The sequence below is a fragment of the Carlito syrichta genome, unplaced genomic scaffold (assembly GCF_000164805.1).
Source record: "Carlito syrichta isolate Samal-C Ts95f unplaced genomic scaffold, Tarsius_syrichta-2.0.1 Scaffold143305, whole genome shotgun sequence".
Taxonomy (NCBI): domain Eukaryota; kingdom Metazoa; phylum Chordata; class Mammalia; order Primates; family Tarsiidae; genus Carlito; species Carlito syrichta.
This window is the reverse complement of record NW_007087401.1, coordinates 71,945-89,039: the sequence shown is the minus strand read 5'-3', so window position 1 is coordinate 89,039 and position 17,095 is coordinate 71,945. Positions and strand designations below refer to the sequence as shown.

The following is a 17,095-nucleotide window of genomic DNA, read 5'->3' as shown; positions in this document are numbered from 1 at the left end:
TTTTTGATTTATTGTAGAGATGAGGTCTCACCGAGTTGCCCAGGCGGGTCTCGAACCCACAGGCTCAGGCAGTCCTCTCACCTCAGCCTCCCATGGCACAGGATTACAGGCTGAGCCACCGAGCCCGGCTCTCACACCTCTTGATGCTCCCCTCTTTGTCCCTGTGCCCAGGGGTGGAGGGGCTGTCTCTGGACGTGTCATCCCTTGTGGACATCCGGGACTACGTCAACAAGGAGCTGGCCCTGCGCATCCATACGGACATTGACAGCCAGGGCACCTTCTTCACAGACCTCAATGGCTTTCAGGTGACTCCTGGGGCCAGCGCCCTGAAGACCCCTAGAGCAGAACTTGGACTGTGTTTTTGCCTCCACCACAGACACTTGGGGGGTGGTTTGCCCTGATGGAGGGAGAGGAATCAGAGGCGAGAGTGACCAGTCCTCCAGACCAAGGATCTCTTGGGAAGCAAATGGTCCCCAGCTGCCCTTGATTTGCTGGCCTCGCCCCACAGGTGCAACCCCGGCGGTATCTGAAGAAGCTGCCCCTGCAGGCCAACTTCTACCCCATGCCGGTCATGGCTTATATCCAGGACATGCAGAGGCGCCTCACACTGCACACTGCCCAGGCCCTGGGCGTCTCCAGCCTCAAGGATGGTGAGTAGGAACAGGATCCGCGGGGTGTATGACCAGAAAGAAGGTGACCCACACCTCAAGGTCCCTCTGCTCTGTTGGCCTCCCTCGCCTCTTTCCTGTCTGCATCTCCTCCATGCTTGGAGAAGGGACAAGCCATTCACAGCCCCTGGCGGTCACCCCTGCGTGCAGGAGGAAGGCAGGCACCTGCTGCCACCCTGTCCCCTGGTGGAGGCAGCAGTGGAGGCAGCTGGGTGGAAAGTGTCCTGTTGGATCCCTCAGCAAGCATCAGGGTATTGAGCAGTGATTCTCGACCGAGGGGTGCAACCCCCTTCTGGCCAGGGATGAGAGTAGGAACAGTTCAAAAAGTACACTCAATATTCCAATAAAATATTTAGGAAAGGAGAAAACTATTAAAAGAGGGGAGACTGGGCTCGGTGGCTTAGCCTGTAATCGCAGCACTTTGGAAGGCAGAGGCAAGAGGATTGCCTGACCAGCCTGGGCAACTTGGCGAGACCTCATCTCTACAACAAATCAAAAAATTAGCCGGGTGTGGTGGCACACGCCTGTAGTTCCAGCTACCTGGAAGGCTGAGGTGAAAGGATCACCTGAGTCCAGCAGGTCGAGGCTGCGGTGTCCGTGAGCATGCCACTGCACTCCAGCCTGGGCGACAGAGTGAGACTTGGACTCAAAAAAATAAAAAGAAGGGATGACCTTCTGAGGAATCAAAACCAGGGCATGGGGACCACTGGCCTGGAGTCAGATCTGGCTGGCGTCACTCTGGGCAGGCCCCGGGTGACTTCCACAGCCTCAAGACAAAAGGAACAGTTCAGATGTGGTGACCTGTGAATCCTTGAGATCTTCTGTCCATGGGACAGAACCCGCTCAAGGCTGTGCATGTGGCCTGGTGGCAGGTGTGATTGCTTAGAGTAAAAAGACTGAACACCTGCAGAAGTCAAAGTTAGAAGTGGGGAGACGACAGGGAGGACAGGGCCCTCATCCTAAAGAATGTGGGAGAAGTTGGTAAGGTCTCCAAGAAAAACAAGTGCTGGGGAAAGGCCTCAGCCCAAAGCACGTCAGCTATGCAGTGAGCTCTTCCCTAAGCATACTATAAAGAAGGCATATGCAGTTACCTGCCATCTTTTCCTCAGGACAGCCTCAGGTGATGCTTAATAGAGCCTCTGCCTGCCTTTGTCTTGTCCACAGCCCTACTTTTGATGGACAAGGCAGTCAGAGCATGAGTCTGATCTGCTGGGGCTTTCCGGCTGTCCCCATGTGGAACAAAGGCAGGAAAACATATGTTCTAATCACAACAAATCCTGCCCAGCCTGAGAAGGCCTGACGCAGATTAGGGCATGCACAGCAACTCTGAGGATGGCTATTAGCTTTTTTTTGTCTGCTTGTTTTGTTGTATGTAGCTAGTCCTGATACGGTTTACTGCCTGAGCCCCTGGACCCAGTCCCCACTCCTGAGTCCCAGAGCATGGGGGCAAACTGCCAGGGTCAGCCTGCCCCTTTCCAGGGATCTTGTGGCCTCATCTGCAGAGTTAAGGCACGGGACCTGCCCTTTACCAACCTCCCTTCTGGCTCTGGGGTCCCATGACATCTTTGTTCTGAGTGACTCAGCGTCTCGTCTGGCTCACGGAGCCTTTCTCTCTCGGGTCCTGTGGTTGGGATTCTCCTTCCAAAGGTCAGGGTCTGCTTGGGATTGGGAGTGGCAGCCGGGGGCTCACGGCTCACTTCCCCAGGCCAGCTGGAGGTGATCTTGGACCGGCGGCTGATGCAGGATGACAACCGAGGCCTAGGCCAAGGGCTCAAGGACAACAAGAGAACCCGCAACTGCTTCCGCCTCCTGCTGGAACGGCGAACCATGGGCAGTGAGGTAAACTCTGAGCCTGACACCCAGGGAACCAGGTCTGGCTAGTCCCCATGGGTGGCCCTGGGGGATCCAGCCTAGGGCTTGAGGAGCTTAGCTGGAGGTGGGCAAGGGACGGAGAGAGCAAGGCACAGTTCCTGGGGTGCGGGGAGGCAGTCCGGCCTTCTGTGTCCCATCTCATGCCGCCTGGCACCTCCCTCTGCCAGCAGCATCCTGCCGCCTGTGCCCCCTCGTGCTCCTCTCCCACCTTCCTCTGTGCTGCCCTCCTCTCCCTGTCTTGGCCCCAGCATTTTCTAACCTCTGCTCCAGCCCCGCTCATCTCATGGCTTTCTTTGCCCCCACCAGCCTGACTTTTTCTCCAAACTGGCAGCCATGTTTAGGGGCTTGGTCTTTCCCAGCAGCAGGAGCAGTCACCAAGAGGTAAGGGTCAGCAGTGGGAGTGGTGGCCTAGTGTGGGCAGCCGTGACTGCAGGTGGAGCCCGGGATGACAGTCTGCCGCTCAGTGTCCTGGGTCTGTGGCTCAGTCACTCGTTCGTCAAACAGATCCTGAGTACCTACTTTGCTGTGAGGACTGAGAGGGACATAAATGCATACAGTGTTGCTGTACTAGGAATTTACTCGTGAGCAGGGCTGGGAGAGAAGCTCTGTGTATAAAATACAAGGTAGAAAAGGGCTACATCCCGCTGGTCCTGAGGAGCAAGACAATGTTGGGGCCTAAGGAAGTCATGGACAGTTCCTGGAGGAGGTGTCATCCAGTTTTGTCTTTGATGAATGCGAGTGTGATAGAAGCACATGAACCAGGGCACAGAGTAGGAGGCAGGAAAGACGATGTGAATGGGGAAGAAAAATGAGTTCCTTGAGATTCGAGCTGTGCTGTCCAGTATGGTACCCCCAGCCACATGTGGCCATTAAATTAATGATAATGAAGTCAAATAAGGCATTCAGTTTCTCGTTCATACTGGTCCCATGCAAGTACTCAGTGGCACCAGCGGCTGAGTGGCTGCCATATGAGACCGGGTGGATGTCACGTATCTCCATTCCGAAGGCTCCCTCGGTCAGGCTGGGCTAGAGGTGGTGGGGGAGGTCGAGGCAGACTGCAGAGGGCCTTGAGTGCTTGGACCTTAGCCTGGAGGCCGGGGGTGGATGCTATTGAACTCTGCCCTCAGCGTGTCACTGTGACAGCAGCAGGTAGCGTGGACCTGTTGGAAGGGAGCCTGCAGGCATGGAAGCCAAGGTGGGGGAGGCGAGGTGCCGGGCAGTTGGACAGAGGGGCACCGGGGCCAGAAAGCCAGAGTCCAGAGAAGCAGCAGCTTCAGAGAGGAGTTCAGCTCAGGCCTGTGAGCGACGTGTAAGCAAGCCATCTAGGGAGCGGTCCTCAGCCAGCAGAGCCGCCACGCCACGAGGGCTGTAGGCCAGGCTGACGCTGTGGCCGTGGCGCTGTGCTTGATTACCTGGAGCACTCTCGATCAGAGGCCCGTCCTCCGTGACACCTCTGTCTGCCCGGCACCATTTCTCCCTGCCCAGCGTCTCTGGGAGGGGAGAGGTGGCTGATAGGAGTGTGCTGCTCATGACGGTGCAGAGCAGGGAGGGACGGCTAGTAAGGGAGCTGAGTGGGCAAGGGATATGGTCACATGTGAAGGGTTGGGGGATGATGCCTGGAACCCTTGAGTCCAGACACACCAGGAAAGCTCCTGCCAACGGAATGACCCTGGATGTTCTTTGACCCTGCCCCACCCTCGCCCCTCAGCCTGGCTCCCGGCTCCTCTCATCCGCACTTTGGGCCAATCTTGCAGGTCCAGGAGAGCCACTCTACCAGCTACCCGTCCCTCCTCAGCCACCTGACCTCCATGTATCTGAATACCCCGGCGTTTGCCCTGCCTGTGGCCAAGAGGCAGCTCCCAGGTCCTGGTCTGCACTCGTTCCGTCCCCTGGCTTCCTCACTGCCCTGCGACTTCCACCTGCTCAACCTGCGCACACTCCAGGCTGAGGTGAGTTCCCACTCAGCCCGGCACCTCCAGGACTGGGTTCTGGCCTTTTCTCAGCCGGCGGCCCCTGTGCAGAGGGGCGGCCTCATCCCTGTGCTCTGAAGGCGGTGCCCCAGATTGCCCTCCGTTCTGTCTGTCATCCAGGATGACGCCTCACCCTCAGCAGAGACTGCGCTCATCTTACACCGGAAAGGTTTTGACTGTGGTCTTGAGGCCAAGAACCTGGGCTTCAACTGCACTACGAGCCAAGGCAAGGTGAGCAGGGCGGGAGACAGAGTACTGGGAAGACCAGAGCAAAGGCTTGGTGAGACTGGACCGAGGTGGGGCGGCAGGATGGGAGAAGATGTCACTCCAGGGGAAGAGAAAAGGGGGAAGCAGTTGATGAGACCTGGCAGGGGCAAGTTCCAGACAAGGCATATAGCTTGAGAGCTGTTATCCCTTGAGCAGGGATCTCTTTCAGGCCAAGTGGCAAACACTAGAAGTAAAAAACCGAGCTCCGTCATGCTATGACTTTGAGGCACTATCCATTGTTTTGACCACAGCTGGTAAATGCGCGCAGGTGCCAGGTCCTCCACTGGGCTCCAGCATTTCAGAAGTGAAGTGAGACACGGTCCCCGTTGTCAGAGCTCACAGCTCAGCAAGGCAGTTCTGCCCTGATACCTGCAGACAGGCTTTGTTGGGTGGGGCAGATCTCAGTGAGCCTGGGAGAAACTCACGTGGAAGAGGCATGTTGCTGCTGAGAGGGTCTATAGTTTCTGTCAGATTCTTGTTTGATGGTTGGTTTTTTGAGTCAGAGTCTTGCTCTGATGCCCAGGCTAGAGTGCAGTGGCATGATCACAGCCACCACAGCCTTGACCTCCTGGGCTCAGGCAGTCCTTCCACCTCAGCCTTCCAAGTAGCTGGAACCACATGCCTGGCTAATTTTTTGATTTATTATAGAGACGAGGTCTCACCAAGTTGCCCAGGCTGGTCTCAAACCTCTGGGCTCAGGTAATCCTCTCACCTCTGCCTCCCAAAGTTGCTAGATTACAGGCACAAGCCACTGCACCTGGCCATCTGTCTGATTCTTAAAGAAGTAACAAGTTGTCTAGATGAAGAACTGCATTATTTAGTATCTCAGCTCCCAGCACAACCCTGCACTTCTGTCCTCTCCACAGGTGACCCTGGGGAGCCTTTTCCATGGCCTGGACATGGCCTTCCTGCAGCCAACCTCTTTGACGTTGCTATACCCTCTGGCCTCCCCCTCCAATAATACTGACATCTACGTGGAGCCCATGGAGATCGCCACTTTTCGCCTGCGCTTGGGTTAGGGCTTCTTGTGGTCTGAAGAGAAAGCTCATCCTCAGAGACTGCCTCTTACCATTAAGATTGGGTTGGACAAGCCACACCAGGTGTCCTGTCCCGATCTGCCTCCCAGAACTGTGATGAACTGGGCTCTGCCCTCATTTCCTGTTTATTGTTGCTTCTGTGTTCAGGGGCAGCCCACAAGCCCGGCGGCGGGTAAATAGGGTAGGCGCTGGTGAGATCAAGGAGAGAAGGCCCTCGGTTGGAGTGGGCACTGCCCGACTCTGCTTGGTTGTAAGTGGCCGCCCATGTGGGCACAGGCTTAAGCACCCGTCCTTTTCCCAAAAGGGCATGTAGAAGAAGCAGAGGCAGACAGAAGACTAAGGGAGGTGACGCGGTAAACAGCCAGCGTCCGGGTCACTGTGGGCGACAGCTGGCTCTAGGGGACTCTTGTGGTTGTGTAGAGACTAATGGCCTGGTGTGGTGAGCAGGACCAGAGTGACTCTGGGAGGAGAGGATGGGGACCCAGAGTTAGCAGTGGGCTGGAGGAATAGAGGAATCCCTGTGTCTCCTAAGAGTCCTAGGCCTTGCTGCTTTCTGTGATGGCTCCACGCTAAGTGCCACCTGACCTGCACATCCTGGTGTGGGGTGGCAGGGTGGCAGGAAGGACTTGCTAGAGACTATCATGGCCAGAGGTCATAGGATGCTTCAGGTATCAAAACCCGTATCGCACACCGGGCACTTGGTCTGTGTGGTCTGTGGGATGGTGGCAGGGGTGTAGGTGTCCTCCGTCCTTCCTGACCCCTCTGTGGCTTCTTACTCTACCCATTGTCCCCAAGAGCTCCTTCCAGTCATAGGGAGGTTTGGTGTTATTTCCTTTCTCTGAAAAAAAAGTGAAGCTTCCAAGCCCCATGTGCTTAGGCAATTGAGAAGACTTACAGCACCATGCCTCGCAGGCAGGCGTGAAGCTTCATCTGTGTCCATCCTCCTACAGAAGTATTCAGTCCCTGGTACAGGGGACTAGGATATGTACACGAGATAAGGAGGCAGTATTGCTGCTCAGGAGTCTTCGTTTCAGCTTCGATTAATAGATAAAAACTTATGATAGTCTATATAGATGCTGAAAAGATATTCGATAAAATTTAAAATCCACCCCTTATTAAAACTCTTAGTAAGTTAAATCTAGAAAGAAACATCCTGATCTAGATAAAGGTCTCTATCAGAAGCCAACAGTTATTGGCATTCTAAGGAGTCAGACACCACAGGCATTCCCATTATAGCCAGAAACGAGCCAGGGGCTATTATTTAGCAATGTACTGGCACTACTAAACCCTGCAGTGAGGCAGATGAGGAGATAAGGAAGAATTACAATCGTCATTATTCATAGACAATAAAACTGCCTACCTGTAAAATCTAAGAATCAACTGGAGAACTGCTAAGAGCACTCTGTAACTTGACCTAGTGATCACATCATGTTCCTGTAAAGGTTTTGGTTCTCCCCAAATCAGGTGATAAATTCAATGTAATTCCAACGAGACTGATTTTTTTTGAAACTTGACAGTTTCTGAAGTTCATTTGGAGGAGTAAATGTGTGAGAATACTAAGACAGTCCTGAATGATGATGAGTTGGGGGTGGCTGGCACCGAGGTGGGAAAAGGCACTTGTCCAACCAGATTTCCCAAAGGACACTCTTGCTACCATGACCTTACTCAGTGTGACTTGGTATGGGTCGGTAGACCAGTGACAAAACAAGATCCGGGAATACAGAAATTTGGTATATGTTAAGAGTATCTTAAGTGGGGGAAAAGGTGGATTATTTAATGCATAGTGCTTTGAGACAACTAGCTAGCAATTAAAGTAAATTATATCTCTACCTCACAGTTTCTGCACAAATTAGTTCCAGAGGGAAAAAAATACTACAAAGCTACTCAGAAAAATCTACTTTTATGCCTCTGGTGTGGGAAGGACTTTTCTAAGCATAAGATCTAAAAGATACAATAAGGGAAAAGATAAATAGATTTTGCCACCCAAAAATCCTGAAAGTTTCTGTATGATAGAAAACATCAGCTGGGTTCGGTGGCTCATCCTGTAATCCCGCACCTTTGGGAGGTTGAGTTGAGTGGATTGCCTGAGCCTGCGGTTTCGAGATCCGCCTGGGCAGGCGAGACCTCATCTCTACAATAAACCAAAAAATTAGCCGGGTGTTGTAGCGCACACCTGTAGTTCCAGCTACTTGGAAGGCTGAGGCGGAAGGATTGCCGGAGCCCAGCAGGTTGAGGCTGTTGTGGCCACTGAGCGTACCATTGCACTCCAGCTTGGGCAACAGAGTGAGACACCGACTCAAAAAAAAAAAAAAAAAAGAAAACATCAAGGTTAAAACACAAATGACATTTAGGGGAGAAAATATTGGCAGCACATTAAAGAAAAATCTGAGTACAATTACCTTAGGAGAAAAGCTTGTTTTGGGGTTTACAGAAACAGTCACTGAGGCTGCCAGGCAGCCTCCTAAGGACCCAAGAGTGACAGGGCTAAGTTCCTCCCAGTCATCTAGAGTTGCTATTGCCAGTGTCAGGCCACAGCAGTGGAGTCCTGTCTCTAACATAGTGGAAGAAATATGGTTATCAATGTGAAGTGCCTCACATAGTACCTGATACATACAAGAGCTCTGCAAATATGGGCTATAATAATATTAGTAAATGATGCTTACCTGTTATATGATGGCAAGTGTTACTTGCTAGTATAATTTGTAATCAAATGATAGGGGAATCTGTGAACCCCTAGGGAATTAGCATAATAAAGGATATTATCTTTGGATGTTTTAGATGTGCAATGAAATTATTCATCCAACAGGAACTATGATGTTTAATCCTGTACACTAACCTTGAAAATGACTTAAGGTAGCATTGCTCAAGGTGTGGTCCAGAATCTCCAGAATTACTGGATGGAAGTACCAGTTTCTGACCTGTCTGGACTAGGGCTTCTCCTTCAGCCTGAATGCTGCAGTGCAGATGCGTGGGGCAAAGCCACAGCTGCCCTGAGACTGAGTAAGAAACAAGTGCTTACTGTAGTGTTAAGGGGGGAAAACATTCTTAGGTACAACCCTTGATCTAATCTTTGGGAATAGAGGCCAAAGAGTTTGCATTTTTAATAAGCTCCCAGGTAATCTTGCACACACTTAGTTTGGAAGTCATCAAACTATTTTAAGACAGGCAGCAACCCTTTACTATGGAGCTCTGGCACTGAGGAGTCACAGTTCTGAGGGCTACAATAAAAACAAACCAACACATGACACAAGAAATTCCAGCCACTGGAAATGGATTGAATTCTATTCCACCATGTACTTGGAACTATCCTGTTTCCATGGAGACAGAAGGGCTGTATGGCCAGTTGGAACAACAGAGAAAGGCAGAAGACCCAGGCACACCATTTAAGAGCTGGGTCCTTAGCCGGGCTCGGTGGCTCAGCCTGTAATCCCATGCCTGGGAGGCTGAGGTGAGTGGATTGCCTGAGCCCGCGGGTTCGAGACCCGCCTGGGCAACTTGGCGACACCTCATCTCTACAATAAATCAAAATGAGCCAGGTGTGGTAGTGCGCCCCTGTAGTTCCAGCTGCTTGGAAGGCTGAGGTGGAAGGATTGCTGGAGCCCAGTAGGTCGAGGCTGCAGTGGCCGGGAGCGGCCACTGCACTCCAGTCTGAGTGACAGAGTGAGATTCTAACACAAAAAAAAAAAAAAAAGAGCTGGGTCCTCCCACTCAGGCTAAGCCAGGCCCAGACAGCGTTCTGATGCAACTTGCTTAGGGGAAGGTAAAACTTTGAACGCCTATGTAGAGACAGCAACATCTTTAATTTAACCTGAACTTTACTTTGCTCTTCCTCACTGTGGTTAATCAGTCTAGAGAGGTGAGAGTGAGGCTTACCATCCAAAATAGGCATCTCTAAATAAATCTTTTGTTCTTCCCTAACAAAAATGTGTCGGAAGAACAAACACTTCAAGAGGCAAGTCTCATAGTGAGAAGAGATGACAGGAGCAAGATCATATCCTTCACAACATCCCTCCATTTTAGGGTCAGTGAGGGATACTTTCAGATGGTAACAGTTGTCAGGACCAACTGGGTCTGCAAGAAGCCTCCATCCATTCTGGCTCCTGACTTTGGAATTCCCTAGTTGAGAAGAAACCTAAACTGAAAGTGAACATCATGAAATTAGGTAGTCGGGGCACAGGAAACCTAAGCGGAGTTGGGGATGAGGATTCCTTGACATTGGGAATGTGACAGGGTTGAAGATCTGAGCACCTCTGTGGAGGTTTGAGACTGTCACTCCGCGGAAGAGGAAACACTGAGGTTTCCCTCTAAACAGGCCCACTGGTATGGTTTGAATATTTGTGTCCCTCCCAAACTCATACTGAAACTTAACCTCCAATGCAACAGTTTTAAGAGGTGGGAGTCTTTAGAATATGATTAGATCATGAGACCTCCCTTGTGAGTAGGATGAAGGCACTTATACAAGAGGCTTCACACAGCTTTGCTCCGTTTTTTACCGTTTGAGGATGCAGCATTCATTCCCTCTGAAGGATGCAGCAACAAGACACCATTGTGGAAGCAGAAAACAGCCCTCCCCAGACACTAGGCATGCTTATATGTATCAACATAAATCTCAAAAACGGTGGTGAGGGAAAAGGAAGTTGCAGAGTGAGATGTACTTTTGACATATTAAAAAATCCAAAAACAAGTTGGGCACACGAGCTCACACCTGTAATCCCAGTACTATGGAGGCGGAGGCGAGAGGGTTGCCTGAGCCCAGGGGTTTGAGACCAGCCTGGGCAACTTGGCAAGACCTTGTTTCTACAATAAATCAAAAAATTAACTGGGCGTGGTGGTGTGTGCCTGTAGTTCCAGCTACTTGGAAGACTGAGGCAGAAGGATCGCCTGAGTCCAGCAGGTTGAGGCTGCGGTGGTTGTGAGCATGCCACTGCACTCCAGCCTGGGTGACAGAGTGAGACTCTGACTCAAAAAAAATTAAAAAATAAGTACTAAAAGGACAGTCTTTTCAGCAGATGGTGCTAGGAAAACTGGATATCCACATGCAAAAGAATGAAGGTGAACCCCAACCTTACACCATATACAAAAATTAACCCAAAATGTAAATGAGTAGATGTTAGCTGCTCTGGAAACAAAAACAAAAAAAGGGTAACTTTTACGCAGCCATAAAGAAGAACAAAATCATGAACTTCGCAGCAACCTGGATGGAATTGGAGTTTACAATACTGAGTGATCTTTCACAGAAACAAAGATCTGAGTATCACATGTTCTCATAAGTGGACCTTGAACAACTACTGTAATACTATAAAAAGGATTGACAGTGGAATACTGTGGGGGCATGGGGGGCGGGGAGGTGGGATTGGCAGTAGTGGAGATCTTCCTGGGGAGGCGGGGGCACACCTTATCAACAAGGGTAACTGCGCAATGAATATTTGTATACCTAACCCTGAATTGTACCCCACAATTTTAAAAAAAGGGGGTAACTTTTTTTTGAGATGATGGATATGTTAATTTGCTTTACGGTAGTAACATTTTTGCTATTTATATGTATCCTCATAACATCATATTGTGTTCCTTATACACAACTAACCCCAAATGGTTAAAAGACCTAACCATTTAAGAGCTAAAACTGGCAGCAAATAGCAGACACCCTTGCTGCTGTTCTGCTTGTTGTGCCTTTCACAGGTCATCTTCTCTTTAATAAATTTACCAGCCAGGAGTGGTGGTTTACGCCTGTAGTTCCAGCACTTTGGGAGATGGAGGTGAGATGATTGCCTGAGCCCACGGGTTCAAGACAAGCCTGGGCAACTTGGCAAGACCTCGTCCCTACAATAAAAAACCCAAAAAATTAGCCAGGCTTGGTGCCCCATGCCTGTAATTCCAATTACTTGGAAGGCTGACGTGGATCACCTGAGCCCAGCAGGTGGAGGCTTCGGTGGCTTGTGAGCGTTCCACTTGACTCCAGCTTGAGCGACAGAGCCAGACTGCGACTCAAAAATAAATAAAACTCAGAAGAAAACGGGAGAAGCTTCGGGACATTGGATTTGGCAATGATTTCTTCTTGGCTATGACACTTAAAAACACAGGGAACAAAAGAAAAATATGTGGACTACAACACAATCAGCTTTGGTTAAAAACAACAACAAAACCTTGTAATCCCACTCCCGCAAACCTAATTAAAAAAAATAAAAAACAAAATCCTCCAAAATATACCACACCCTGAGGATTACACTGAACTTTGTTCATTGATTGATCTGGGACTGGCCTGAAACTCGTTTTCTTTTAAAATCAGTTTTTGGGGTCTTTACCTACTTTTTCGCACGCTCTAGGGGCCTTCATTTGAGAAATAACTATCATGGTTCAACAGGAAGTGGTCTTTGACCTAACCATTTCCTCGTCCTCCAGATGATCGCTTTTCAAGGAGGCTTAGAAGCCTCAGCTGCTCAGCAGGACTAAAAAAACCACCGAGTGATAAATAATCCCTCCCCGCGGGCAGAGCAAGCTCCCCCGCCTTCCGCAGACTCCGCCTCCTGCCGGGCTGGGAGGGTGGGGCAAGGCCGCCCCGGGGCCACTTCCGGGAGTTTCCGGAAGTTTAGGTCGCTTAGCAACCCAAGGCACCCGCAGCGTGGTAGAGCCGAGACGGAGACTGCCTATCGCCGAGTTTCCGCTGCGGTCTGGGATATCCGGGAGCCGCAGCCCCCCACCGGTCCGATCATGTTGCTTCTCTCCAGTGCCCAGCAAGTTGCCAGCAAGCGGGTGTCACTCCTTTCCAATACAGCTGTCATCCCTACCAACTTTCTTTACGGGGACGGTTACTACCATTTCTTCAGCAAGTACATGTCAGGCTCCATCAGGCCCGTCACATACTCTAACCCTGATCATTACACAACGGATGAGGAAGCTAGGCTCGGAGGGGTTGAGCCCTCAACCTGAGGGAGGTGGCTCAGGGGCGACACAGTTGGAACCCCGCCTTCATCAAGGACAGGTATGCAGCCTACCGGTCCCCCATTCAGGAGGCTGGAAAAGGAGCAGCAGCAACTTAAATCTTACCTAAAGTTCTTTTATTTTCCATCATAATTTAGGAACTAATGTTTATACAAGCCCAAGTCCCCGAGGGGGCTAGAGATCCCACTATATAAAACAACAAACAGACCCAAGACAAGGAAAGGCAGTGAGAACATTAGAAATGGATGGGATACATCTGATTTCCTCATTCGGGGCTCTCCCTAGTTGGCAGAAGACTTTCAGATTAAGAAAGCCTAAGAGTTCTTGGCCTCTGATAATCTGGGGAAAAGGGAGAGAGCTCAGCAGACACAGAAAAGCTGGAGGGCAAATCCTGTCCAGCCTGGGCAAGGCCGGAGTTGTGCCACCAGATGGCTCCAAGCACTGCTCAGAGTGTCAGCCCCCGTTCCTTGAACAGATCCTTTAGAGCCTCTTCCAGTTGCTGGTTTGTTCCCTGAAGCCCCTTCACCACCTGCGCTGCCCACGTGAAGTATTCCTGGACTCGATGTTCTGACCATCCTGCATAAGAGTGAACAGAAACCTGCTCATGTGATGTCAAGGACAGTGCTGCCTTTTGCCCACTTCCTGGAGGGCTTGGTGCAGGGCCATGAGATGAGTTCCTGATGGAATGATCTGTCCCGAAAACTTCCCCTTAGTCTAGCTATTGTAGTTTTACCTTAGGAAAGATTAAAGAGCGGTTGAGTAGGATTAACTTGGGGAATTAACAAGAACGTCCAAAATTTGTCAGGGGAACTGATCAACCTGTGTCTGCAGAAGGTGGACATCCCTCCCGGTTCCCTGGAGCCGGTAGGAGAGCGTACCCTTTGGGGTGCAGCGGTTTATGTCCCTCAGATTGTACAGCTTGTCTGCCAGCTTCACCAGTTTGGCCCCAGGGCTGCTGTGGGGGGCATGCACCACCTGCAGCCGCTTTCTCTCCAGTTTGGGCAGACTCTTGTCATCTGTCACCTCCTCCACCAAGCGCCGCACAGGTGCCCCAAAGTGCAGCTCCACTTCATCCAGGGTGGTGTCTGTGTCCTCCACCGTGTCATGGAGCAGGGCCGCCTGGGGACAAGCTCCGACTCAGCTCTGAGATGCCAGCCAGGGGGTGCCCATTGCTAAATGGGGTCCCTGATCCCCACCCCAGCCTCCTGGCAGAGAAGTGGGAAAGTTACCTGTAACACCACAATGTCAGTGATTCCCGCCTCATGGGTCAGAATCCGAGCCACACCTGGTGGGCAAAGCAGCAAGTCAGATCGGAGGGAGCCGCAGAGCGCCGTGCTGTGGGTCTCAGAAAGCCAGATGTGGCCCCAATGACTAGACTAGCCTTGGTCAAGTGACCACGCTGTAGGTGCCAGTCGAACGAAGGGAACGATCGTGCCCACCGCCCCAGGTGGTCGTGCGGCTCCACCGCATATATCGCACAGAGCTTGGTACAAAGTAGATGCTCAATGAGGGGCCCGCCCTCCACGCTCCCTTCCCAGCCTCCCTCCCCAAAAGGCGCCGTGGCGGTTGCTCCCGAGCCTGCGCGCCCACCGATGGGGTGGTTGATGTAGGGGGTCTCTTCGGGGTCCTTCCGCCGCTGTTGGCTGTGCTTGCGAGCCGCGAAGTCGGCAGCCTCCAGCAGCTGCGCGACCTCGGAGTTCATCGCGCTGTTGGGGCCGGCCACTGCGGCCGCAGGAGCCGGGGCTGGGCGTCTATAGCGCCCTCTAGCGCCGGGGAGGCCCGAGGTTGTGAAGTCCAACCTAGTTGCAACTGAGCCCGGTCCAGACGGAGTCCTTTGGGGTTGACATCCGGGCCACAGACAGCAACTGGTGTGGGAGGCTGCCTTCAGCGTCGCAGCGCTCGGTTCCGTGTGCGCTACTGGGTGCAAGAAGAACATAGTTTGGCTCTCTGGGAGCCCGAAGTCTGTGCAAAGGGGGGAAGACAGACACGAAATAAGGCAGTGGCTTCACAGTGCGCTGAGTCCATGGTGGGAATGCATAGGGGACCACGGGACCTTGGAGAAAGAGCAATCCACCTAGCCTCAGAGTCAGAGACTGACACTCCCAGAAGGGGCATCTCCCCCATGAAAAGACAATCTTCAACCTGTCAGTGCTCGGAAAACTCTCAAAGTGCTCTAAAAATAGTTCTCCCTACAGGAATGGCCCAAACTGCCGTGGGCAGGGGATCCTCATCTTTGGGCCCAGGAGACCCCAGGGCTTGATTTTCTGAAAAATTGGAGCCTCCACTGGGAGCCCTGCCTAACTGCTACAGACTTGGGCTCCCGAGCAGCAGGAACTGTCTTTGTTTTCAGTGCTGCGATGAAATCCGCTTTGCTTTCTTGTGTCACAAGGGTTTCTGCTTCAGTCCTCAGGCACCTGCTGTATGTCCCTGGGGTGCTGAGTGTTGCCACTGCTGTTCTGGGAGCATGATGTTGTCAGGACTGGGTAGGCAATGGAATAACACTTAATTCTGCTGGCTGGTGGCCTCGGGCCTTCTGGAGAAATTCCCTGCCTTCCGGAAGCAGCTATGAGGTATAAGGGGTGAGAAAGACCTGGAGACCCCCCCCCCACACACACACACACAGAGCTTCCCTATGATATGGGGATGGCCATTTGCTAGTATATTCCAATCAGACAAGTGGCTTTTGTGTTCTGGCTGGTAGCTAGGGCAGATGAGACTCAGGGAAAAAGCTAATGAAAAGACTTATTTTTGGTTTTCAACCAGTCTTGGTGGTTGCCACTGTGAGAGGTCAGAGGGGAAATCTCCACAGGCTGGAACTGAGGTCTTTGGGCCTGAAATGGAATGGTCAGAATTGCCAGCGCTTCCACAGCAGCCTGGAAGTTGGAGAGTGGGTAGAGAAAAAACATATTTGGCGCTAGATGCTTGTCTGTTCTTCAGGCGAATGGTTCACCTTCTCTCTTATCCCACATTTTCTAGTCCTCTGAGCCTTTTCTCCTTCAGCAGTTTATAGCCAGAGCCCCCATATTTCCCAACAAGAGATAGAAATTCAGTCACTTTCATCTCTCTCTAGAAGCCTGTGACAGAGAAGCTTCAGGTTTGTATTAATGGTACCCTTGGGGTTTTGATTTTTATTTTCTTACTGTCTGCAGTCACGGCTTAGAAAGAGAGAGGCAGGGGTTCCTAGGACCAGGGCTGAGGTGGAGGTGACCTCTCATGGGCTTCAGGAGGAGGAGGCTGGGCCCCTTGCTGGCAGGCCTGTTGCTCTTTGGCTGGGTGACCCTTGCCCAGCCCACTTCTCTCTCAGGTACAGCACTTCCCTCTGCAGGCCGCCCCCCTGCCCTTGGTGTGGGCTATTCCTGGGAGCTGGTGGGGACTGGAGGCAGGGAGCCTGCTCTTCTGGTAGAGGTTGATCCCTTTTACTTTCCAGAAGTTGTGGAGTGGGCTATGGGCAGGTCCCTCCTGCTTGTCCCCAGTCCTCTCTGCCTCTCTCTTCAGCATTGGCCCGCCACCCTCACTTGTGCCAGACCACTCGGCATGCTGACGGCCACCACTACCCTGGGTTCTTCTGTCCTCGGCTCTCTGATACTCCTGAGGAAGCCTATTGCTGCCATCTCCAGGCTGCAGGGGGCTCCTGCTGCACGCGGGCCGAATTTGAGAACCTGTACCAAGTCAACCTGTCAACTCTTCCACCTCCGCCCATCCTCAGGTGAGCCACTAGAGCCACTGAAACATTGACAGATGTTCCAGTATTTGACACTCTGTTCCTAAATTATGGGGAGGCTTGTAGCTTACAGACTGGTGGAGGGACAGACAGCAAACAAAATCACGTTGATCATGATTACAAAAAACTACAAAGGAAAAATTCAGGAAGCTGTGACAGCGGATAAATTGGGCAGAGGGGGCGAGGGCAGTGTTAAGACTGAGAAGATTTAGTAGTAATCTGTAGATCACACGTTATAATAGAGGGTTTTAATCCTGAATCTGTCCACGGGTGGTTTATGTGAGCCCCTAAACTGGCATGTAAATGTGTGTGTATGCATGTCTATATTTCTCTGGGGAGGGGGTCTCGAGCTTTTTCCGGGTTCTCGGGGGCTCTGTGCCCCAAAGACTGTAGCAACGAGAGAACGGCTGGGGCCATGATCTCCTCTCTCCCACAGGGGCCCGGGCCCGCTCCTAGCGCTGGGCCTCTACAGCCTGCTGCTTGTGGCCTTGATGACCGCAGACCTCGTGCACTTCTGCCGCGGTCGAGGCCGGGGTTGGGGCCGGAGCCGCCGCGGGCCTCCCTCTGGGTCCTCGGCTGCGAGCTCTCTGCAGGGATCGACCGCAACAGACTAGGCGCGCC

General features: G+C 51.9%; 3 protein-coding genes across 6 annotated transcripts in view; 2 read left to right on the top strand and 1 right to left on the bottom strand.

Moving 5' to 3' along the window:
* MAN2A2 (mannosidase alpha class 2A member 2) overlaps positions 1 to 7,643 on the top strand; it is an 18,656-nt gene extending 11,013 nt beyond the window's left edge. Inside the window, exons 18-24 of one of the 2 annotated variants that reach the window (XM_021708658.1) lie at positions 172 to 305; positions 509 to 650; positions 2,374 to 2,507; positions 2,847 to 2,921; positions 4,295 to 4,489; positions 4,631 to 4,741; positions 5,644 to 7,643. In XM_021708658.1, coding sequence (XP_021564333.1) covers positions 172 to 305; positions 509 to 650; positions 2,374 to 2,507; positions 2,847 to 2,921; positions 4,295 to 4,489; positions 4,631 to 4,741; positions 5,644 to 5,796 — 944 coding nt within the window. In that variant the 3' untranslated portion in view covers positions 5,797 to 7,643. The remainder of the gene's footprint in view (positions 1 to 171; positions 306 to 508; positions 651 to 2,373; positions 2,508 to 2,846; positions 2,922 to 4,294; positions 4,490 to 4,630; positions 4,742 to 5,643) is intronic. The other variant, XM_008050238.2, reaches the window with a different exon arrangement.
* A 5,204-nt stretch (positions 7,644 to 12,847) lies between these two features.
* HDDC3 (HD domain containing 3) lies at positions 12,848 to 14,478 on the bottom strand. Of its 3 annotated transcripts, none has more exons than XM_008050237.1 (4): positions 14,344 to 14,478; positions 13,983 to 14,038; positions 13,632 to 13,872; positions 12,848 to 13,329 (listed from the first exon to the last, which is right to left on the bottom strand). In XM_008050237.1, exons 1-4 carry the CDS (start codon positions 14,453 to 14,455, stop codon positions 13,199 to 13,201), a joined length of 540 nt encoding a protein of 179 aa, XP_008048428.1. In that variant the 5' UTR covers positions 14,456 to 14,478; the 3' UTR covers positions 12,848 to 13,198. The 3 variants fall into 3 exon arrangements, with proteins under 3 accessions (XP_008048428.1, XP_021564336.1, XP_021564337.1); XM_021708661.1 differs by having other exon boundaries at positions 14,293 to 14,464; XM_021708662.1 differs by having other exon boundaries at positions 12,848 to 13,486; positions 14,344 to 14,464.
* Positions 14,479 to 15,966: 1,488 nt separating this feature from the next.
* On the top strand, positions 15,967 to 17,088 carry LOC103251654 (uncharacterized protein KIAA1644 homolog). Its single transcript, XM_008050245.1, has 3 exons — positions 15,967 to 16,057; positions 16,249 to 16,459; positions 16,911 to 17,088. Exons 1-3 carry the CDS (start codon positions 15,967 to 15,969, stop codon positions 17,086 to 17,088), a joined length of 480 nt encoding a protein of 159 aa, XP_008048436.1.
* The last annotated feature ends 7 nt before the right edge of the window (positions 17,089 to 17,095 follow it).